General features: G+C 39.8%; 1 protein-coding gene and 1 long non-coding RNA gene across 2 annotated transcripts; both read right to left on the bottom strand.

Annotated features, from left to right (window-relative positions):
- Positions 1–991: 991 nt before the first annotated feature.
- Positions 992–9,106, bottom strand: LOC118489178. Its single transcript, XR_004886622.1, has 4 exons — positions 8,976–9,106; positions 8,459–8,512; positions 1,541–1,594; positions 992–1,082 (listed from the first exon to the last, which is right to left on the bottom strand). It is a non-coding gene; the product is annotated as an uncharacterized LOC118489178 (long non-coding RNA).
- Positions 9,107–9,360: 254 nt separating this feature from the next.
- LOC110924745 lies at positions 9,361–9,999 on the bottom strand. Its single transcript, XM_022168737.1, has one exon. The coding sequence runs from the start codon at positions 9,997–9,999 to the stop codon at positions 9,361–9,363; it is 639 nt and encodes a 212-aa protein (XP_022024429.1).
- Between the last annotated feature and the right edge of the window lie 14,653 nt (positions 10,000–24,652).

The following is a 24,652-nucleotide window of genomic DNA, read 5'->3' as shown; positions in this document are numbered from 1 at the left end:
AAGCGCCTTGATCTATCCCAATAGATCTTTATTCCCAAAATATAGGCGACTTCACCAAGATCCTTAATGGAAAAACAACTTCCAAGCCAGGCTTTTACACCTTCCATTGTTGGAATGTCATTTCCAAATAGTAGAATGTCATCAACATACAATACTAAGAAAGTGATTATGCTCCCACTAGCCTTCTTATACACACAAGCTTCATCGACGTTCTTGATGAATCCATATTCCCTAATCTCTTCATCAAAACGGTGATTTCAACTTCTAGATGCTTGTTTCTATTCATAGATTGATTTCTTTAACTTGCATACTTTGTCAGGATGTTTTGGATCGACAAAACCTTCAGGCTGAACTATATATAGACGTCTTCCTCAAGATATCTATTAAGGAAAGCCATTTTGACATCCATTTTCCAAATCTCATAATCATATTATGCAGATATGGCAAATAATATCCTTATTGACTTTAGCATCGCCACAAGGGAAAAGGTCTCATCATAATCAATCCCTTAAGTTTGAGTGAAACCTTTTGCTACAAGTCTCGCTTTACAAGTATCCAAGTTACCATGCCTATCAGTTTTCTTCCTGAAAACCCACTTATTTCCAACTACTTTGGAGTTAAGAGGAGACACAACCAATTCCCATACTTGGTTGTCATACATGGATTGCATCTCTACGTTCATGGCTTCAAGCCATTTGTCACAATCGGATTCTGACATTGCATCATTGTAAGGACCGCTTTTCCCAAAATAATAGATTAATTACGTAAACAAGATTTTTGGGACTTTGAAATACAATTTTGACACTTAATAGAAAATTTTACAAAATTTGGGCATGACCCGTTTGTAAAACGGCATTCCCCCTGTTTTGACATAACTTACAACGTTTACAATACGACCCATTTTACATAAAACCATCCCAACCAAAAACGACAAGTTTTCAATTCTAAAACATTTCAACAAAGTTTAACAAGTAACAAACACGACCAAAAAGCATGCATATAAGTTGCGGAAGCGCTTGGTATCATAAGGCTTGAACATGTGCTCGTCCCATATCTCCAAATTGCCTATAGAGGTGCTTTACCTACATTAACATTCACAATAAAAAAAAAGTTAGTTATCTCCATAGAAAATCATAACCTCTCGTTTTAGCTTTATCCATATAAATCCTTCTTACTCTTAAGCATACAACAACCCAATAAATTGGGTTAGGCATAACCACTCTCGTAGAGAGTTTGACATACACATTCGACCCGTGTAATTGGGTTTAGCATAAACACTCTCGTAGAGAGTTAAGCATACACATTCAACCCGTGAAATTGGGTTTAGCATAAACACTCTCGTAGAGAGTTAAGCATACACGTTCAACCCGTGAAATTGGGTTTAGCATAACTCAACATTACTTTCATTAACATACCCAAATCCACAAGGGATTTGTCGCTTACTTACTACATTGTCACGTTCGTTATACAAGGATAGCTTTTACATTAAATTTAACATAAATGGGAAATATAATAAAGATTCGTATAAAACGAAACATACCTCGATCTCGTGCTCCTTCCGCTTGCTTAGTGCTTGTACCTTCTTCTTTCACGCCTACATTAGAACATTCATTCTTTCACTTAGTTTATCAATTCTTTCTACTATTTTCATATACATTCATCTCTTATGCATTTCATCAAACACTTGGTAGGCATCATATTTAAGGTACAAGGTACAAGTCTATTAAGCATGTTCCTACTAGCTTATCACCACACAAAAATCACCTTCCTCTAAATTCACATAATTTCCATTCTAAATTCAGTTTATCTAGCATTCAAGCATCACAACAATTTCACATATCAACTAAAACATGATCATATTCCTTATGAACCTCCTATTAGTAACATAATCTTTACAAAGTGGGTTTTCACTACATTTTTCATACAATCCTAAATTCAAGCATGATTCTTGTTCTAAAAGCAAATTTTAACTCAGATTTATCACAATTCATACAAGGAATCGAGATTGGGTTTTACCCCCTTTTCAACAATTCACAAATTCAGCAAATTAAACTTACCACTTCAATAATTAGGGTCAGATTTTCGCAAAGAAGGGCTCATGCATCGAATTTTCTTGAGATTTTAGCTTCAATTCTTGATTTCTTGAGTTTAGGGTTATTCACCCTCTCCCTGCCCTTGTTCGATCGATCCCAACACCAGACATGGTGTTTTTCTTTTTCCTTTACTAATTAAATCCCTATTTGTTTAATATTTGCACTTTAGTCCTCCTACTTTGATAATGTGTTTTAAGTTAGACTTTATCACTTAATTAGCTACCATTTAGTCATGTTTCATTAACCAAGTTACATTCTTTATTTATTTTGTATATTTATTTTCTTGCTAATGTTTTTGGGGCGTTACAAGTCTACCCCCCTTAAAGGAGGTTTCGTCCCCGAAACCTGATCATAATTTAAATATTGACATACCGAAAAGGAAAGGATAGTGCCTCCTCATTTCGTCTTCTGCTTCCCACGTAAGATCCGAACCCTTCCGGTGCTGCCATTGTACCAACACTTGTCTAACAGCTTTGTTGCGGAGATTCTTCACCTTGAAATCCTTGATGGCTATGGGCCTTTCGACATAATTTAACCCTTTGTCCAACTCAATATCATCAAGAGGTACTAGTGCTGTCTCATCCGCAAGGCACTTTCTCAATTGTGACACGTGGAAGGTATGGTGAATCCCGTCTAAAGCAGGCGGTAATTCTAGTCGATACGCGACCCTTCCAACCCGAGCTAAGATTTTAAACGGCCCGATGTAACGAGGACCTAACTTTCCCCGTTTGCGAAAACGGATTATACCCTTCCATGGGGACACCTTTAGCAAGACAAAATCTCCAACTTGGAACTCGATAGGACGCCTTCTCTTGTCTGCATAAGCTTTTTGCCGATCTTGAGCTGCTTTCAACCTTGTTCTAACCATTTCGATCTTTTCATTCGTTACTGCTATTAAATCACTTGGTGCAAGCTCCCTTTGTCCCACTTCGCCCCAACATACGGGAGTCCTACATTTTCTCCCGTATAATAGTTCGTAAGGTGCCATTTGAATACCAATATGGTAACTGTTATTATAAGAAAATTCGACCAGTGGCAATTGGTCGTCCCAACTTCCCCCAAAATCTAAGGCACACGCCCTCAACATATCAACGAGCGTTTGAATGGTTCTTTCTGACTGGCCGTCAGTCTGAGGGTGGTAGGCGGTACTTATGTGCAACTTCGTACCCACACTCTCGTGAAACTTTCGCCAGTAATGAGAAGTAAATCTAGTGTCCCGATCCGAGACAATCGACACGGGCACTCCATGACGGGATATGATCTCGTTCATATAAATTTCTGCCATTTTCTCGGAAGAGTAAGCTTCTTTGATGGGTAAAAAGTGAGCGCTTTTTGTAAGTCGGTCTACGATTACCCATATTGTATCGTGCCCTTTCTTTGTTTTAGGAAGTTTGGTTATCAAATCCATCGTTAGTTCCTCCCACTTCCATACCGGTATCTCCAAAGGTTGTAATTTCCCATACGGCTTTTGATGTTCTACTTTCACTTGGGAGCATGTTAAGCATTTCGCGACGTATTTAACTATGTCACGCTTCATACCCGGCCACCAATAATTGGCTTTCAAGTCCCGATACATCTTTGTAGCCCCGGGATGGACCGAATATCGAGACTTATGTGCCTCGTCGAGCAAGGCAGCCTTGACTTCGCAGAATCGCGGAATCCAAATTCGGCCGAACCGCGTCTTAAGCCCGGTCGAATTCTCTTCTAGATTATCGATCACACCTTTTAGTCGTTCCCTCTTCGGGTCTTCCGCTCCGAGCGACTTTATCTGGGATTCGCGTATCGCCTCGAGTAATCGTGGCGTAACTATCATCTTCATGGATTTCACTCTTATGGGAGGTGGATACTCTTTACGGCTTAATGCATCGGCTACTACATTTGCCTTCCCCGGATGGTAGAGGATATCACAATCATAATCTTTGATAAGTTCCAACCACCTCCGCTGGCTCATATTTAGGTCTCTCTGTTCAAAGAAATATTTAAGGCTTTTGTGGTCCGAGTAAATGGTGCATTTTGCCCCATATAGATAATGCCTCCAAATCTTTAATGCAAACACTACCGCCGCTAATTCCAAGTCATGTGTGGGGTAGTTCACCTCATGAGGCTTCAATTGTCGCGAAGCATAAGCGATAACTCTCCCTCTTTGCATTAGTACACAACCCAATCCCTGGTGTGAAGCGTCTGAATAGACCACCAGGTCTTCGGTTCCGTCTGGTAATGTTAAGATCGGGGGACTTGATAGTTTCTCTTTTAACATTCGAAAAGCCTCCTCCTGTTCTTTTTCCCATACAAACTTCTCTTTCTTTCTTGTCAATTTTGTTAAGGGTAAGGCTATCTTGGAAAAATCTTGTATGAACCTTCTGTAATATCCCGCAAGACCTAGAAAACTTCTTATCTCTGTTGGGTTTTTCGGAGAAACCCACTTCATTACAGCATCAATCTTTGAAGGATCAACCAAAACACCCTCCGAATTTATTACGTGCCCCAGAAACTGCACTTCCCTAAGCCAAAAGGCGCATTTTGAAAATTTTGCGTAGAGCTTCTCCTTACGGAGAACTTCAAGTACTTCACGCAAGTGTACTGCATGTTCATCTTTGCTTCGTGAATAGACCAGAATATCATCTATGAATACAATCACAGACCTATCCAACATGGGTCGGCATACACGGTTCATAAGGTCCATAAATGCCGCCGGCGCATTTGTTAACCCGAAGGACATAACTAAAAACTCATAATGTCCGTAACGGGTTCTAAATGCGGTCTTTGGAATGTATTCTTCTCGTACTCTAACCTGACGGTACCCCGATCGCAGATCTATCTTGGAGAACCAACTCGCCCCTTGTAACTGATCAAAAAGGTCGTCAATTCTAGGTAAAGGGTAGCGGTTCTTTATGGTTAGCTTATTTAACTCCCTATAGTCGATGCACATGCGCATCGACCCGTCTTTCTTCTTAACAAATAAGACGGGCGCTCCCCAAGGCGACACACTTGGGCGTATAAAGCCCTTGTCTAGGAGGTCTTGTATTTGTGTCATTAGTTCCCGCATTTCCGTGGGAGCTAATCTATAGGGAGCCTTCGCGACCGGTTTCGCACCCGGATTCAATTCAATATTAAATTCCACTTCTCGCTCGGGAGGGAGTCCCGGCAATTCCTCCGGGAATACATCCGGAAATTCGTTCACAACTTCAACATCTTCAAGCCTTGGGAAGCTTTGTTGAGTATTTACTACGTAAGCTAAGTATGCTCTACTCCCATTGAGCACGTACTTAGTGGCTTGAACGAGAGTACATAGCTTCGCTTCCATCTTTCTTTCGCCTTGTACATTTAATCGTCTTCCACTTGGAGTTTGGAGAAGTATAGATTTGGTTTCACATTTTATCTCTGCATGGTTTTGAGACATCCAATCCATACCCACTATTACTTTGAATTCCCCCAAGATCATGGGTATAAGATCAATAGCAAACTCCTCATCCTCAATGGTCAATTTACAATTTTTACATATTTCGTGCAATAAGTAACTTTTACTATCTGCTATCTCTACTTCTAAGGGCATCGACATTCGTTCAATCTTAAAGGATGGATGTTGAACAATTTCACTAGAGATAAACGACATAGTGGCTCCGGTGTCAAACAAAACGTAAACCGGTATAGAATTTATTAGAAAAATACCTGAGACCACATTTGGCTGGGACTTGGCTTCTTCAGATGTGATCTGAAACATTCTCCCCTTTGCCCTAGAACCCTCTTGCTTCTTATCTTCTTTCTTTGACTCTTGTTGAAGCTTTGGACATTCCGACTTGATATGCCCTTTTTCGAAACAGTTGAAACAAGTCTTTGGGTTGTCCGGGCATTGGTAGGACGAATGCCCCTCCTTACCGCATTTAAAGCACCCCTTCTTACCTAACAAACACTCTCCGGTATGGAGTTTTCCACACGTCTTGCATGGTGTAATCCCAACTTTCGACTTACCCTTTCTTCCTTGATCCTGAAACTTCCCCTTTTTGGATGGACTAAAACTTGCACCTTTTTCACTCGGTCTCTTTTCACCTCGCTCCTCTTGCCTTTTGATTTCGATCTCTCTATCCCGCGCTAAGTTAATGAGCTCCTCGAGGGTTTCACATTTCGAGGGAGTGATGAATTCCCTAATTTCTGCCTTTAACACGCCATAGAACCGATTTATCTTCATTCTCTCGGTTGTCACCAATTCTCCACAGAACTTCATCTTATCCATAAAATTGTTTGCTATTTCATTCACCGATTCGTTTTTCTGCCGGAGGCGTAAGAAATCCTCCTGAATCTTGTCGATAGCCGACTGAGGACAATGATATTTCATGAAGGGCCCCTTAAACTCCTGCCAAGTCATAACTTGCAGTCTGTCTTCGCCTACCTCCTTGCTGTGAGCATCCCACCAATCCTTCGCCTGATGGGTTAGTAAACCGGTAGCGAACATCACTTGATCCTCCTTATCACACCTACTTCGTATAAAGACCGCCTCTATGTTCGAGATCCATCTTTGACATTCAACAGGATCTATTTTACCGTCATACGTCATCGGATGGCATGCCATAAAATCCTTATAAGTGCACCTTCGTTCCTTACCTCTACTCTTGGATCCTTCGATTAATTCCTTCAACTCTTCGAACCTACTGGTCATCATAGCATCCACAACCCCCAGAACTCGGCTTTCTACTTCTTGAGCCAACCGTGGAAGATTGGCTTGTATAACCCCTTCCGCTACTTCTGTAACTCTGTTCTCGAATGCTTCTTGTCTAGCCACATCATTGTTATCATCATTATCATCGTTAATATTTCTTGCATCAGCCATCTACACAATGTTAATATTTCATTTAATACAATTTAATCATCATTCAGCATATCATTAATCATTAATCATCATTCACTTAATCCATTTCATATCATTTGCTTCGTTTCTTTTGATTCTTACGAATCCATTCTCGTTGTGTTCGCTAATAGTGATTACATACACTTGTTAAACCTTATATGGACACAACGTAGCCAAGAAATAAGCCTTCGGACAAACCGGTAACACAAAACATGAAAAACAAAACAATTCAGCGTTTCAGCATTAGGTAAGCCGTCGGCGACGGCTATGTTGCCCGTCGGCGACGGGCTCGTATAATGGTCGTCGGACATGTTCACCCGTCGGCAGGGTGTTAAGGCGTCGGATGAGGGTGCGGCGTCGGCGACGGGTGTCTGGCCGTCGGCGACGGGTGTCTGGCCGTCGGCGACGGCCAGCCGTTTGCTTATCCGCTGCAGCTTCCTTTTTAATGTTTTAATTCTTTCTCGATTTCGTTTTTCCAGCCATATGGTACCTGGAATTCATTGTTTTGCTACCCATACTACTTACTTCACATCCTTAACTTAATTTTTATATCTCGAACTCATTACATATACTAGCATTTATCGGAATCATACATTATTACCTCATTGGCGATTCTGGAGCGAGCACACTTTCGAACGAGCCATTGGTTTGAGTTCAAGCATTGCGTTGAAAGCTCGAATCTCTCAAACCTTGGCTTTGATACCAACTTGTAAGGACCGCTTTTCCCAAAATAATAGATTAATTACGTAAACAAGATTTTTGGGACTTTGAAATATAATTTTGACACTTAATAGAAAATTTTACAAAATTTGGGCATGACCCGTTTGTAAAACGGCATTCCCCCTGTTTTGACATAACTTACAACGTTTACAATACGACCCATTTTACATAAAACCATCCCAACCAAAAACGACAAGTTTTCAATTCTAAAACATTTCAACAAAGTTTAACAAGTAACAAACACGACCAAAAAGCATGCATATAAGTTGCGGAAGCGCTTGGTATCATAAGGCTTGAACATGTGCTCGTCCCATATCTCCAAATTGCCTATAGAGGTGCTTTACCTACATTAACATTCACAATAAAAAAAAAGTTAGTTATCTCCATAGAAAATCATAACCTCTCGTTTTAGCTTTATCCATATAAATCCTTCTTACTCTTAAGCATACAACAACCCAATAAATTGGGTTAGGCATAACCACTCTCGTAGAGAGTTTGACATACACATTCGACCCGTGTAATTGGGTTTAGCATAAACACTCTCGTAGAGAGTTAAGCATACACGTTCAACCCGTGAAATTGGGTTTAGCATAAACACTCTCGTAGAGAGTTAAGCATACACGTTCAACCCGTGAAATTGGGTTTAGCATAACTCAACATTACTTTCATTAACATACCCAAATCCACAAGGGATTTGTCGCTTACTTACTACATTGTCACGTTCGTTATACAAGGATAGCTTTTACATTAAATTTAACATAAATGGGAAATATAATAAAGATTCGTATAAAACGAAACATACCTCGATCTCGTGCTCCTTCCGCTTGCTTAGTGCTTGTACCTTCTTCTTTCACGCCTACATTAGAACATTCATTCTTTCACTTAGTTTATCAATTCTTTCTACTATTTTCATATACATTCATCTCTTATGCATTTCATCAAACACTTGGTAGGCATCATATTTAAGGTACAAGGTACAAGTCTATTAAGCATGTTCCTACTAGCTTATCACCACACAAAAATCACCTTCCTCTAAATTCACATAATTTCCATTCTAAATTCAGTTTATCTAGCATTCAAGCATCACAACAATTTCACATATCAACTAAAACATGATCATATTCCTTATGAACCTCCTATTAGTAACATAATCTTTACAAAGTGGGTTTTCACTACATTTTTCATACAATCCTAAATTCAAGCATGATTCTTGTTCTAAAAGCAAATTTTAACTCAGATTTATCACAATTCATACAAGGAATCGAGATTGGGTTTTACCCCCTTTTCAACAATTCACAAATTCAGCAAATTAAACTTACCACTTCAATAATTAGGGTCAGATTTTCGCAAAGAAGGGCTCATGCATCGAATTTTCTTGAGATTTTAGCTTCAATTCTTGATTTCTTGAGTTTAGGGTTATTCACCCTCTCCCTGCCCTTGTTCGATCGATCCCAACACCAGACATGGTGTTTTTCTTTTTCCTTTACTAATTAAATCCCTATTTGTTTAATATTTGCACTTTAGTCCTCCTACTTTGATAATGTGTTTTAAGTTAGACTTTATCACTTAATTAGCTACCATTTAGTCATGTTTCATTAACCAAGTTACATTCTTTATTTATTTTGTATATTTATTTTCTTGCTAACGTTTTTGGGGCGTTACAAGTCTACCCCCCTTAAAGGAGGTTTCGTCCCCGAAACCTGATCATAATTTAAATATTGACATACCGAAAAGGAAAGGATAGTGCCTCCTCATTTCGTCTTCTGCTTCCCACGTAAGATCCGAACCCTTCCGGTGCTGCCATTGTACCAACACTTGTCTAACAGCTTTGTTGCGGAGATTCTTCACCTTGAAATCCTTGATGGCTATGGGCCTTTCGACATAATTTAACCCTTTGTCCAACTCAATATCATCAAGAGGTACTAGTGCTGTCTCATCCGCAAGGCACTTTCTCAATTGTGACACGTGGAAGGTATGGTGAATCCCGTCTAAAGCAGGCGGTAATTCTAGTCGATACGCGACCCTTCCAACCCGAGCTAAGATTTTAAACGGCCCGATGTAACGAGGACCTAACTTTCCCCGTTTGCGAAAACGGATTATACCCTTCCATGGGGACACCTTTAGCAAGACAAAATCTCCAACTTGGAACTCGATAGGACGCCTTCTCTTGTCTGCATAAGCTTTTTGCCGATCTTGAGCTGCTTTCAACCTTGTTCTAACCATTTCGATCTTTTCATTCGTTACTGCTATTAAATCACTTGGTGCAAGCTCCCTTTGTCCCACTTCGCCCCAACATACGGGAGTCCTACATTTTCTCCCGTATAATAGTTCGTAAGGTGCCATTTGAATACCAATATGGTAACTGTTATTATAAGAAAATTCGACCAGTGGCAATTGGTCGTCCCAACTTCCCCCAAAATCTAAGGCACACGCCCTCAACATATCAACGAGCGTTTGAATGGTTCTTTCTGACTGGCCGTCAGTCTGAGGGTGGTAGGCGGTACTTATGTGCAACTTCGTACCCACACTCTCGTGAAACTTTCGCCAGTAACGAGAAGTAAATCTAGTGTCCCGATCCGAGACAATCGACACGGGCACTCCATGACGGGATATGATCTCGTTCATATAAATTTCTGCCATTTTCTCGGAAGAGTAAGCTTCTTTGATGGGTAAAAAGTGAGCGCTTTTTGTAAGTCGGTCTACGATTACCCATATTGTATCGTGCCCTTTCTTTGTTTTAGGAAGTTTGGTTATCAAATCCATCGTTAGTTCCTCCCACTTCCATACCGGTATCTCCAAAGATACCAACACCAGACATGGTGTTTTTCTTTTTCCTTTACTAATTAAATCCCTATTTGTTTAATATTTGCACTTTAGTCCTCCTACTTTGATAATGTGTTTTAAGTTAGACTTTATCACTTAATTAGCTACCATTTAGTCATGTTTCATTAACCAAGTTACATTCTTTATTTATTTTGTATATTTATTTTCTTGCTAACATTTTTGGGGCGTTACAATCATGGTATGTGGTAGGTTCACCTGAATCTACCAAGTAGCATCCATCTATGAAAAATCCATATCTTTCAGGTGGACTACTAATTCTACCAGATCTACGAACGTTCTGTGTACTTTGATCAACCACTTGATCGTTTTCAACAACCTCTTGTTGAGTACTAGTTTTAACCAAACGTGTATCGGCTTGTGGTTCCTGATCCTCATCAAGTTCCACTGTTCTACTAATTCCTTCCACAAGGAACTTAGCTTCCAAGAACTCAGCCTTTCGAGCAACAAATACCTTTTGCTCTGTTGGATCGTAGAAATAATATCCTATGCCATCTTTAGGATATCCTACAAAGATACACTTAGTGGATCGTATTTCTAATTTATTTGGGGTGTATTGCTTCACATAAGCTTCACAACCCATACCTTTAAATATGATAATGATGGAGCCCTTCCATGCCATATTTCAAAAGGTGTCTTATCCACTTTCTTGGTTTGGGCCACATTGAATGTACGGGCCGCGGAGAGCAAAGCATAACCCCAAAATGATAGAGATAATGCGCTCCTAGCCATCATAGATCGAACCATATCCAAATAGAGTTCGATTCCTCCTCTATCGGAACGAAGAATTTTGATTGAGTTGATTTTGTACTTCACCTTTTGAAGGCTTTGAACATTTCAAAACTTCAACTTTGTGTCTTAGCAAGTACACATAACCATAACTACTATAGTTGTCGGTAAAAGTAATGAAGTATCTTTCACCATTCCTAGTCATTGGCTTAAAAGGATCACATACATCCAAATGCATGATTCCTAATAAATCTTTTGCCCTTTAGTTGGTACCACTAAAGGGTTTCTTAGTCATATTACTTCGTAAACAAGATTCACATGTATCAAATGAACCAATTTCATTTGTTTACAAAAGACCATTCTTTTGAAGTGTTTGCATGCGACTTCTGTTTATATGACCAAGGCGATAATGCCAAAGATAGGTCTTACTCAAATCCATTTTGAGTCTCTTGGTGATTGCTTGGTACAGTTAACTATCAAATGATGTATTATTATGAACCAATTTATAAATACCATTTGAAAGCATAGTTTTAAAGTAAAACATGTCATTCATCGAAATATAAATGTCATTGTTTACAAACTTTAAATCAAAACCATATTGTCTTATAAGGGAAACTTGAATAATGTTCCTAGTAAAACTAGGAGCACACAATACATTTTTAAAACAATTTCCAAACCATTTGGAAGTTTCAAAACATAGTCTCATCGGGCTACAACTTGAACTTTCGCTCTATTGCCCATGAAGAGACTAATGTCTCCCTTCTTTTAATGCTTATTTCTTTTGAACTCTTGCAACAAGTTGCAAACTTGAGTTCTACATTCGGTATCTAATACCCATGTGTTAGAAGAAATAACATTAAGGTCAAATGTATCATTAAGATTGTTGATGTGTGTCGGTGTGTATATATTTTTGATGTATATTTAAGCCCCTTTTTACACTTTTAACCAAGTTTTAAATTTATAAAACACGATATTTACTAACACTAAACACACATATGGGCAAGTGCACCCATCGTGGACGTAGTATAGTGTTGGTAAGATACCGAGGTCGTCCAAGGACACAAGAACTTTTAGTACCGGTTTATCCTCAACGTCTAATCAAGTTAAAAAGGTTAGAAAAATGTTTTTAAACTAAGAAAATAAAAACTAACTAAATGCTGAAAAATAAAAATAAAATAAAAACAGATAGACAAGATGAATCACTTGGATCCGACATGTTATTAGTATAACCTTTGATTATTTTTGCACTTTTGCACTTGTTTAAGAGATTATCTTAGTTATTGTAGTAGGCCCCTCTTTTGAAGGCGACGTTACCCTCAACCCAGTAGTTTGAGTCAGCAAGGATACAATCCTAAAGGGTCGGATTATTGAAAGATAATTAATTAAGTTATTAATGCAAATTGTGGTAGGCCCCGCTTTTGGCGGTGACGTTACCCTCGGCTAAGTAGTCTGAGTCAGCAGGGATACAGTCCTAAATAGCCGGGTTATATTATTAATAGTAGTTAACTTATGAGGGGGTCAAAGAGTTTGGATCCCCGCCATCCAATACCTATGGGCATTGAAGGAGATCCTACTAAATTTGACCCAGGTCCCGAGCAGGACCTCTAAACGCTAAACAAGGGCAAGACCCTTACCAAACCGTTCCCTTAACCCCCGACCAGGTAGCCAACATACCTCCATATAGACCGTGGAGATATGAATGGTGAAAATCTTTTATTTTATATAGACAGTAAAATAACGCCAAGACACCACGGACAAACGATAAGGAAAGATCACCTTCAACATAAGTAACTAGTTATTAAAGTCATTAATACAAAACCAAATAAAAAGTGCAAAAGATTAAAAATAAAAAGTATTATACTAAACACTTGTCTTCACCAAGTGATGTAAGAGACTTAGGCAAACATGGCCTTGATTGTCAAGAACTCTTACTATCAATCTTGGATCCCGAGATGACTCACACACTCTACGATGGACAATGGATGATGGTGGTGGATGATGGTGTTATGGTGGTGGTGGGTGGTGGATGAAGTGTGAGAGAGGTGGTGTGCCAAGGGATGAGAGAAAATGAAGCCAAGCTCCTCTATTTATAGGCTGAACAGAAGGCTGGACACGGCCCCGTGTCCGCTGGACACGGCCCCGTGCCCGTCTGACATTCTCTCTCTTCATTAATTGTAATTGCGAATTACAATTAATGCGCCTGCTGTACTTTCACCACGCCCCCGTGCCCGCTGGACACAGCCCCGTGGTGGGCAATGGAAGCTTCTACTGGTTTGTCTTTTCTGCTGCTTCCTGGGCACGCCCCCGTGTTCGCTGGACACGGGGCGTGTTCAGACTCTGTTTCTTCTCCTTTGCCTTGGGAGGTGCCGTTGAGGGTCCGGGCAGTCTACTTTTGTTCCTTTTCTTGTATTTATGCTAGAATTAGTTGTCTTTTTGCTTCTTTTGTGATTTTGAGCTTATTTAATCCTGAAAATGCAAAAGGAAGACAAAAACACTATTTTTCCAACATTAGTACTTAAAAAGGGTTAGTTTTATGCCTTAATTGATGTGATTTATATGTTGTATTTTACACACATCAAATACCCCCACACTTGAACTTTTTCTTGTCCTCAAGCAAAACTCTTTAAATTTGGCTTACACTCCCAAATGGAATAGGTAGAAGAGAATGTTTTAGCTTGTCCTAGAGTGTCGGGAATCCAAGGTCTTTATAAGTTTTATTTTTATTTATTTACAATCCTATTCGTTATGATTTATTTTGAACTTTTCATAAGATAAATTACTTATTTGGACATAGCATGCCTTATTAAAATTCCATTTATATACAAGTTCACATACCTCACGGGAGATCACTCAACACTCGGCCGAAGGTGTATATTTTTAGTGAATCACTCGAGAGCGGCATGGAACTTACGCCTTCCATAGGCTTGCCAAGCAATCAATCCTCCTCCTTTTTAACTTTTTACCTTTGTAAATATCAAGAGGACTTTTGGGGTGAAGGGTTAGGCTTGGGTAAAAGGTGGGTGGTTGGGTTAGTGGTTAGTAAAAAGGGCGAAAATCGTAACAAGCGTCGGTTTTCGTGAAGTACCTTGTTTTTAGTGACTTTTCATTTTTGAAGTATTTCTCCAAACAAGCTTTTATATAGCTTTTGTTTGTTTTTGACTTCATCACTATATATTTTTTTTTTTTGATCGTCATATAAAAAGGTGAGTTTACGAAAAAGCGAGCTTGTTACTAAAATAAAGGGTGAAAAAATAAAAAGGTTTTTGGTGGGTAAAAAGGGTTTTGGGGTAATGAAATGAAAGGTTTAGGCTCAAAGGGGCTATCTAGGGGGATTTTGGGTAGGTGATAAAAAAAATGAAAAATAATGGTTTTGAAAGAAAAATGGTTAGTCCTAATGCCTCCATCATTTACTTACTTGGGTTTAAGTTGGTAAGGACCGGGAATGTATCGTCGTGGCAAGTTCTAGATTTGTAAGAACCAAGCGGCTATTCACACAAGAAACGAAAAATGAGCATTTAATCTAAATATGTATATTTTTATGCTCAATAAAGGCTCAAAACTCACTTTTGTAGGAATGGTTTTTTAATGTGATCAAGTATATATAATCGAATTTTTAACTAGACTTGTTATGCCCTTTCATAATTTTCTTATGTTTTGGTTCTTTGTTATCACGACGCTATCGGTTGTAAACTTGTAAAAATATAACCTTTTTAAGAACTTGTTATTTCCAACTTAAACTAAGACAAGTAAATAAAAAATGAAAAGTTTTTGAAAAAAAAATTGGGGTGTTTAGCGGTTCCAATAGAGTTTTGTGTAAGGCTTGTGTTTAGGATTTGCAAAATTCAAGGTTTTAGCATCCCCCCCCCCACACTTAAATTACACATTGTCCTCAATGTGTCCAAAAATAATGTTTTTGGTTGATTAGAATGTGTAAAAGTGGGTTAAAAAGCAAAGATTTATGTTACTGGCAGTCTGGGCACGGCCCCGTGTCCATTGGACACGGCCCCGTGGCGAACTGCCAGTAATGAAAACTTACAGAAGTTGAACACGGGGGCGTGTTGGGTGAACACGGCCACGTGTCTGGCAAAAATTTGCTGGTCAGTAACCAAACAGCAGGTCTGGGAGATGAACACGGGGGCGTGTCGGCTGGACACGTCCCCGTGTGGACAGTTTGTGAGCCTGAAAAACAGGTTTTGTCTCCCGGTTTCTCCATCATGGGGCTGCAAGTGCTAATGTTTAGCACTCTAACCCTTGCATTGCACCTGTTTAAACACTAAATACCAACCAAACAAGCACAAACCATCCTAAATTACCATCGTCAAGCATCATCCAAACATAAAGTAAAAATAAAACAAAGATAAAAAGTAGTTAGAGAAAGTAAATTGTTCGACAAATGGCACGCAGGCCATGAATTGTTTGATAGATAGAAGGGCACTTAAACCTGTGGGCTCATCACCAACTAGCCCCTTGTTCCTTCAAGCCTCCTACTCCATGTCTTCATCACTACCATCACCTCCACCCCCGTGCCTCGCCATGTACTCCCGGATGCTACCGATATCATCTTGTATATCGTTAATGTTGCGCTCGATAGCTCCAACCCGGTGGTGTGTGTTGTTGGCGAGATTGTAGGTGTTCCTTGTGCACAGGAGGTTTTCCTACAAAAGATCATGTAAACTTTGAAAGTTAGGAAAACCACCTCCTTGAGAGGATGATTGGCCCGGATCGCCTTGGGGTGGGTACTGAAAATGGGGATGTGGTGCATGAAGAACAAGAGCCTCTTGCGGGTTCCATGCATAGCCTTGCCTCCTCTGAAAGCTCACCGTCCCGTCCTCCGCTTCATAAAGCAAGTTCATGGATCGGCAAATGTGATAATCGACCCGTCCCGACCATGGACTCCTTTCGAAGGACCTTGGGATATTCGTGAAGTGTTTGAAAAGACGGTACACCCATCCTCCGAAGAAGATCGGTGTAGGAGCATGAGCAAGGCGGTTTAGGTGCATGTTTCGCAGTAGGAGGTACGGAACATCGAGAGGCTTCTGGTTGTGGATGCAGTGAAGGACGACCAAATCTTTCAACCCAACAACGCCACTACTGTCGTGGCGTTGGTTCAGCGAGTACGATAGGAGCCTGTGGATGTATCGGTATAGCGGGTCCCTCAGTTTGGTGCTTTTGGTGCTGCTCGGGTTGTAGATTCCTTCACCTATTTGAGCCCATGCGGCTTGGCGTTCAGTTACATCCAAGTCTCGTAATCCCCCAGTATTCTCTTCATTCCCCGCTTCCTCTTCACTATATAGCCCAATGATGGCTCCAAACTGTGCCATGGAGGTTGTGAACGTGGTCCCTCCACATCGGAATGTGACTGCATCATGGTCAAACGGGTCACATCTCGAGTTGAAAAGGAAGGTGCTGTAGAACTCCATCGTGCATTGATGCACCGACCGTAGTCGGGTGGTCAATGCGACATGCAGTGGACCCCTCACAATGTTGTTGAAGCGGTCAAGTTGATTCACCATGGTTAGCAAGTCGGTACACGCCCGCCTTGGGTACTCTTCCGGTCTTGTTTGTAGAACCTCGTATCGTGCCCTAGCGTCCAGTTCACTTGCGTTAAACCTTGTGAATTTAGCCATCTGAAAAGAATACATAAAAAGTTAGTACGAAACAAGGAAAATTAGAGTGAAACTGCAAACAGTGGGCTGGACACGGCCCCGTGTTCAGCGGACACGGCCCCGTGTCCAGGCGTCTGTAACTCAAAAATTCCATTTTTCGTCCCGGTTTCGAAAACCTGGAAATTTTTAGCCCAATAGTAGCGGTTTTCCCCGAAAATGAAACCCTAAGTGTCATTTTTCCCAAAACAAACCGTTTACCCTTTCAATTTCGTGTTTTTCGGTTCAAGAACAAGGGTTTGGGGTTTTAGTTGGAAATCGGACAAATCTATCAACAATTCATGCTTATTTACTTTCTACTACTCTAATCTAAACTACTACTAACAAATTTCATCAATAATTTTGAGTTCGATCCGGATGAACATGAAGAACCCTAGATTTTTCCCCAATTTTTGATGTTTTAACTACATGCAAGTAACTAATCTAACTACTAAAGAGGATAGAATCATACCTTGACGTTGTTAGATTCGGTGGTGACGTTGAAAAACTGCAGAAAATCGCCTCAAACCAGAGCGTTTTCGGCTAAACGGGGCGTGTGGAATGGTGTAACTGATAGGAAAAGAGGGTTTTATCCCGACAGTTACCTCGACACGGCCCCGTGTCCAGCGGACACGGCCCCGTGCCGAGCAAAGTTTTAAAATTATTATTATTATTTTTTTTTATATGTGCTCGTGTGCATGCCCCTTATTTCCGAAAAATGATTAGAAGATTTACCGGTTTTAAAACGTACACTTACCTGTAACATGTCGGGTATGAGTTTATTCGTTAACCGTTTGAAGTGAGATCTCCTCTTCCTCATCCTCAATGGATCCTCGGTAGAGTTTCAGCCGTTGGCCATTGACTTTAAATGGTGTCCCATTTCGAGTTTTAATTTCTACTGCACCGTGTGGAAAAACATGGGTGACGGAAAAAGGTCCTGACCACCTAGATTTTAGCTTACCAGGAAATAATCGAAGTCGTGAATTAAACAATAGAACTTGATCTCCAACCCGAAATTCATTAGATTTAATATATTTATCATGTAAATTTTTCATTCTTTCTTTATAAATTTCGGAGTTAGAATATGCATAATTCCTTAGCTCGTCTAATTCATTTATTTGACAAAATCGATTTTTACCGGCATTTTCCAAATCTAAGTTTACGTTTTTTATTGCCCAGTAGGCTTTGTGAGCTATTTCTACTGGCAAGTGACAACTTTTTCCATAGACGAGTTTATATGGGGTTGTGCCTATAGTGGTTTTATAAGCAGTTCGAAAAGCCCATAAAGCGTCGTCTAACTTGTCGGCCCATTCTTTTTTATTTATTCCTACGGTTTTTCAAGTATTTGTTTTAAACCTCGATTAGTCACTTCGGCTTGCCCATTTGTTTGAGGGTGATATGCTGTTGAGACCCGGTGATAGACCCCATACCTTGTTAATATTTTTTCGAGTTGATGATTGCAAAAATGGGTACCTCTATCACTTATTAAAGCCTTTGGTGTCCCGAAGCGAGAGAACAGCTTTTTCAGAAATTTTACCACTACTCTTCCATCATTTGTTGGAAGAGCCTCGGCCTCCGCCCATTTAGACAAGTAATCGACTGCCACAAGTATATATTTGTTTCCCTTTGAAGGTGGGAAAGGTCCCATGAAATCGAGTCCCCACACATCAAAGATTTCACAGACGAGAATGCCATTTTGAGGCATTTCGTTTTTGGAAGAAATATTACCTGATCTCTGGCAGGCATCACATGTCTTTACAAGGTTTTGTGCATCCTTGTAAATGGTCGGCCAGTAAAATCCCGAATCAAATACCTTTCGTGCGGTACTTGTGGCACCATGATGTCCTCCGTATGGGCCTTCATGAAAATGACGGAGAATTCTTCGTGCTTCATTACCATGGACACACCTTCGGATGAGCTGGTCAGCACACATTTTGAAAAGATAGGGGTCTTCCCAAAAGTAATGCTTTACATCAGCAAAGAATTTCTTTCTTTGATGATGTGGCCATCCTTTGGTGACTATACCGCTAGCTAAGAAATTAGCGTAGTCGGCATACCATGGCTCTTGTCTATCATTTCCAAGGATTCCGTGGGAAATTTCTCGTTGATTTGCTCGTCTCTGGTTGTCTCCAAAGCTGGGTCTTCTAAGCGCGAGAGATGATCTGCAGCAGTGTTTTCTGCTCCTCTTTTGTCCTTGATTTCGATGTCGAATTCTTGGAGGAGTAGAATCCATCTGATCAAACGGGGTTTTGCGTCTTGCTTCTTGAAGAGGTACCTGATGGCTGCATGGTCTGTATAGACTACTGTTTTAGAAAGAACAAGATAAGAACGAAATTTATCAAAAGCAAATACCACCGCTAGTAATTCTTTTTCTGTAGTTGTATAATTTTCTTGTGCATCATTAAGAGTTTTACTAGCATAATAAATTGGGTGGAAATGTTTTTCTTTTCTTTGTCCCAAGACTGCTCCAACAGCAAAGTCACTTGCATCGCACATGATTTCGAAAGGAAATTTCCAATCTGGCGCTATCATGATAGGTGCATTGACTAGCATTTCCTTGAGGGTTAGAAATGCTTGATTGCATTCCTTGTCAAAGATGAAGGGTGCATCTTTTTCAAGTAATTTTGTTAGAGGCCTTGAAATTTTTGAAAAGTCTTTGATAAACCTTCTATAAAATCCGGCATGTCCTAGGAAACTTCTGATTGCTCGCACGGAGGATGGAGGAGGTAATCGAGAAATAGTCTCTATTTTTGCTCGATCAACTTCCATTCCTTCGCTTGAGATTTTGTGACCGAGTACTATTCCCTCTGTTACCATGAAATGGCATTTTTCCCAGTTAAGGGCGAGGTTAGTTTCCTCACATCGGGATAGCATTCGTTCAAGATTATCGAGGCATTGGTCATATGAGTCTCCAAAGATGGAAAAGTCATCCATGAAGACTTCCATTGTCTTTTCGATCATATCATGGAAAATGGCGACCATACAACGTTGGAATGTTGCAGGCGCATTACATAGACCGAATGGCATGCGTCGATATGCGAAAGTTCCGTAGGGACATGTGAAAGTTGTTTTCTCTTGGTCTTCTGGTGCTATCGGTATTTGAAAGTAACCTGAAAAACCATCTAAGAAACAATAAAATTTATGACCGGATAATCTTTCTAACATTTGATCAATGAAGGGCAAAGGAAAGTGGTCTTTCCTTGTCGCTTCATTTAATCGCCTATAATCTATACAAACTCTCCATCCTGTGACGGTTCTTGTTGGTATTAATTCATTTTTCTCGTTAGTTATTACCGTCATACCTCCTTTCTTTGGGACTACTTGAACGGGACTTACCCACGGGCTATCGGAGATAGGGTAGATTAGTCCGGCGTCGAGTAGTTTGATGACTTCATTCTTAACCACTTCTTGAACATTGGGGTTCACTCTCCGTTGTGGTTGAATTACCGTTTTGTAGTCATCATTCATTAAAATTTTGTGCGTGCACATGGAAGGGCTTATTCCTTTAATATCTACAAGCTTCCAAGCGATCGCGTTTTTGTGTTTTTTAAGTAGGTTAACTAATTTCTCTTTTTCTACATTACTTAATTTAGATGAAATAATTACGGGTAAACTACCTTCTTTGCCTAGAAAAGCATATTCCAAACCTTTAGGAAGTTCTTTGAGCTCAATGGGTGGGTCTTTAGAAGACACCTTATTTTGTGGCTCATCTAGATTAAGAACCTTAAAGGTTTGTTCTATGGCTATCTCTTCTTCGACAAACTGGTCCTCTTCGTTGGTTGTATCGGGTGGTTCAGCTTCATCTTCAATTAGGGGGTCATTGTTGCCAAAAGGATATTTCATTGAGCGCTCAAGATCTATGCTCCTTTTGAATGCCCCTAATTGAAGAGGTAGATTGTTGAATTTCCGGTTTTTCAAACCTTTATGAGTTTGTACAAAAGGTTTTCCCAAGACTAAGGGGGCGTCATCAAGGATGACGAAGTCGGTTGGGATTACCAATTGATTTGTTTGAACCAAAACATCTTCAACTACACCGATTGATTTCATTACTTTTCGATCGGATAGAAAAATGGGAATTTGAAGTGGAGTAAAATCACTAACACTTAATTTTTCAAAAATGTAGTTAGGCATTATGTTAACACAAAGATCTTTATCAATGGTGATATTACTAATAAAGGAATTTTGAAAGAAACATGGAACCGGTGTAATGTTAATTTCAAAAGGATCTTCTTTTATTAGCGAGGTTTGATCATTAGTTAACTTAACACTTACTAAGTCTTTGATTTTAGCACTAGTGTTTAACTCTTTTAAAAACTTAGCATGAGGGGTTACTAAACAATGATTTTCGAAAGTAGGTGACAAGAGATTAATTTCTTCAAAATTAGACTCTTCTTGAATTTTAACATTATCGGACTCACCATTTTCGTTGTTTAACTCATGTGTCGGTTTTTCACTTTCTTGTTCTTCCATTTTTACACTTTCAACTATCTCTACGTTATTATCATTTTTTAACTCTTCTCTTGCGCGGGATTCCTCTTCCCTTGCGCGAGATTCTTTTATATAACGTTCAATAGTTTTAAGTTGTTCCAATATCCTATTAGTTACTTCGGTGAGAGAAAAAGAATTTGGATCCTCAAAGCTTGAATCCGGTTGTTCGATCCTTGGCTCCTCATAATTCTCATATGAAGTAGGTGGTTCACACCATTGTTCTTCATTATAAGCATATGATGGATAAGGGTCGAAACTTTGTTCTTCATAGTACTCATATGAGGTGGGTTGTTCACGCCATGGTTCCTCATAATAGGAGTATGAAGGTGGTGGCTCATATCTTGAGTCTTCAAAGTATGAGTATGAAGGCTCATACCTTGGTTCATCAAAATATGAGTATGAGGAAGTAGGTTCATACCTTTGGTCTTCATAGGATGTGTATGAAGTTGATGGCTCGTACCTGGGCTCCTCATAATGGTTGTATGAATTGGATGGTTGATATGAGTTATTATATTGAACCGAGCGTGCGTTACGACAATTAGTGCAATAATTACCCCTATAATCATCCTCATCATAAGTGTAGTTGTAACCTCTTGAGTATTGATCCATAAGAATCACTCAACAGACCACAACTGAGTCTCGGGACCAGAAAACAAAAATAAGACGGAAACAGAAGCTGGACACGGCCCCGTGTTGAGTGAACACGGCCCCGTGTTCAGGGTCTGTATCTGGGCGTTTTAATTAAAGTTACTGGTCACGTTGAGCACGGGGGCGTGTTCAGTGAGCACGGCCCCGTGTTCAGACTCTGTATCTGGGTATCTATGTCACACCCCGACCACGTAGAACATACAAAACGTGGCGGAAACGTCGGGGAGTGTTGTAACAGAATCAATTGTTTCAAATCCATGGCAAATGAAGTTTCATTTTATAAATCAAACATGAAAGTTTACATTGTCTAAACAAGAATCAAAGTGTACATAACATAAATTAACTAGTTCTTGTCTCGTTTTAAGTCACTAAGGCACAGGTCCGCCTAAGTATGTCTTCATAAGTCCTATGCATCATCTCCTGAAAACACATGTGAAAATAGGTACTTCAGCATAAAAATGCCTGTGAGATACATTGGTTTTGTGAAAACGGAATTCATGACTTGAGTTTGAGAAAATGTTTAGTCATGAACCTCGTATTTTGCTTTGTCTTGTAAATCATTTGAAAAACGGTAAGATCAAATGATATATATAAATAAGAGAACAATGCATGGTTAACTGAATAACCATGTAAAAAGAGTTTGTATAAGATTTGTTGTTTGTAAATCAATGTCTTGTGAAAAGCGTGTTATTTGTATAAAATGTTCTATGTCTCAAATTGAAATGATTCAAATAACGCTACGATATGTAATACCATACAAACACTTATATATAGGAAGTACCAGCGGCGTATCCACCATGCTTGTATCATAGTACACATGCCTCGTTACTTAAATCACTTACTCAAACCAAACCATCAAGATGAAATGTTTAACAATGGTAGAAATGCTTATGTATAGTCAAATGGTTACAACGGTTCAAAATGTAGTGTAATGTGTTCATATGCTGGATGAGCATATGCAACAGTAATGTAATGTGAAACAATGTACTACGTATGCACACAATGGGCGTACGTAGCATGAAATGTATTGTAGAGTACAACGGTTCAAAATGTAGTGTAATGTGTTCATATGCTGGATGAGCATATGCAACAGTAATGTAATGTGAAACAATGTACTACGTATGCACACAATGGGCGTACGTAGCATGAAATGTATTGTAGAGTACAACGGTTCAAAATGTAGTGTAATATGTTCATATGCTGGATGAGCATATGCAACAGTAATGTAATGTGAAACAATGTACTAAGTACGCACACAATGGGCATACATAGCATAAACACAATGAAATCATGTACTATATATGTACTATCGAACATAGTAGTATATGATGTGAAAACCGGAAAGCATAAAAGTAGCAAGTAGGCACATGTGTTTCACCCCAAAACAGTTTGGAAAACAGTAAAAGAGGGGTTCAATGTACTCACATTGACTCCTCGAAAACATGTAAAAGATGGGGTTCAATGTACTCACCTGAGATTGCTTTGAGTTCCTTGTATAATAACCAGATAATGCTAAAGATCACGGAATATCAACGGCACCTAATAGGTAGCTTATGTTAATATACCGGACCAAATCGGAAGGATCGGACAGTACGCGGGTTCGAAAACCAAACGAGTATGCAGACTCGTGTAATATGGTTTAACAAAGCCTACATACTAAAATGAAACTTAACCTAAGTGCTTACGGTCCATCACGACCCGTTGAGGTAGCTTATGCCACCCTAACGCGTCATTCGCGTAGAACGCGTATGGAACGCCTAACATTGCGACCACAAGGTATAACCTCGGAAGGTTATAGCTATGGTCACCTAATATGTTTGGTCGGATCCTAAAGATCGACCAAATGGGTCGGGTTCGAAAGTATAAGCGATGGTTTAGATCGCTTACCTTACGACCCTATATAAGCACTATACTAAACGTGACGAGCTAAGCATGTTAGAACATGCTTAACTAAGTTTAGAAAACAGGTTGGGCATCAAAACAAACGGCTTTGATGCTCACGAGTAGTTTGGTTACAAAATACGCAAGAATGCGCATTTTGGCCGAAACTACGGCTCGTCACTGAGCCAAGATAACGGGGTAATCAGTAGGTATGGTCACTACGGACCATAACCATCGTGATCACGCTCACGTTATGAAGTTCCATGAACTTCGCATCGACCATAAGCTGGTCAATGCAGAAAGTCAACAAAACGTTGACTTTCGGACTCGAAAAGCGAATAAAAGAGCGAAAGAAGACTTACGGAGGGTCCCCGAGTGCTAATCTAGATCAAATAGCTCAGGTATGAAACAATGGTTCCAACTTAGAGCTTTAGATCTGATTCTTGTGGGTTTTTACACAAAAGGGGGGGGTATTTATAGGAAAAGTGGAACCGTTAGGATTGTTTATCGAATATCGTGCCGCGATCTCGAGCGTACACTTGTCAAATTCTTGTGGTAAGTCAGAAATTGCCCCTTGGCTCTTGATTGGGTGAAAGGGCATTGCCTCTTGATCGAACGAAAGGCCAACTGCATTAAATAGATACATTGAATCTGTCTGACAGTCTCACGCGCCCCGCGTAAGGATTTGGTAAATCCTTACGCGCCCCGCCTAAGGTTCCCAGATCAGAATTTACAATTTTGGTCCCTGCACTTCAGAAACACGTATT

The sequence above is a fragment of the Helianthus annuus genome, chromosome 17, assembly GCF_002127325.2.
Source record: "Helianthus annuus cultivar XRQ/B chromosome 17, HanXRQr2.0-SUNRISE, whole genome shotgun sequence".
Taxonomy (NCBI): Eukaryota; Viridiplantae; Streptophyta; class Magnoliopsida; order Asterales; family Asteraceae; genus Helianthus; species Helianthus annuus.
Note: the sequence above shows the minus strand (reverse complement) of the source record. Positions and strands in the feature narration are given on the sequence as shown.

What these genes read in the sequence shown, in the direction of transcription:
- LOC110924745 (XM_022168737.1), bottom strand. Translation starts at nt 9,999, where the DNA reads ATGGCACCTTACGAACTATTATACGGGAGAAAATGTAGGACTCCCGTA.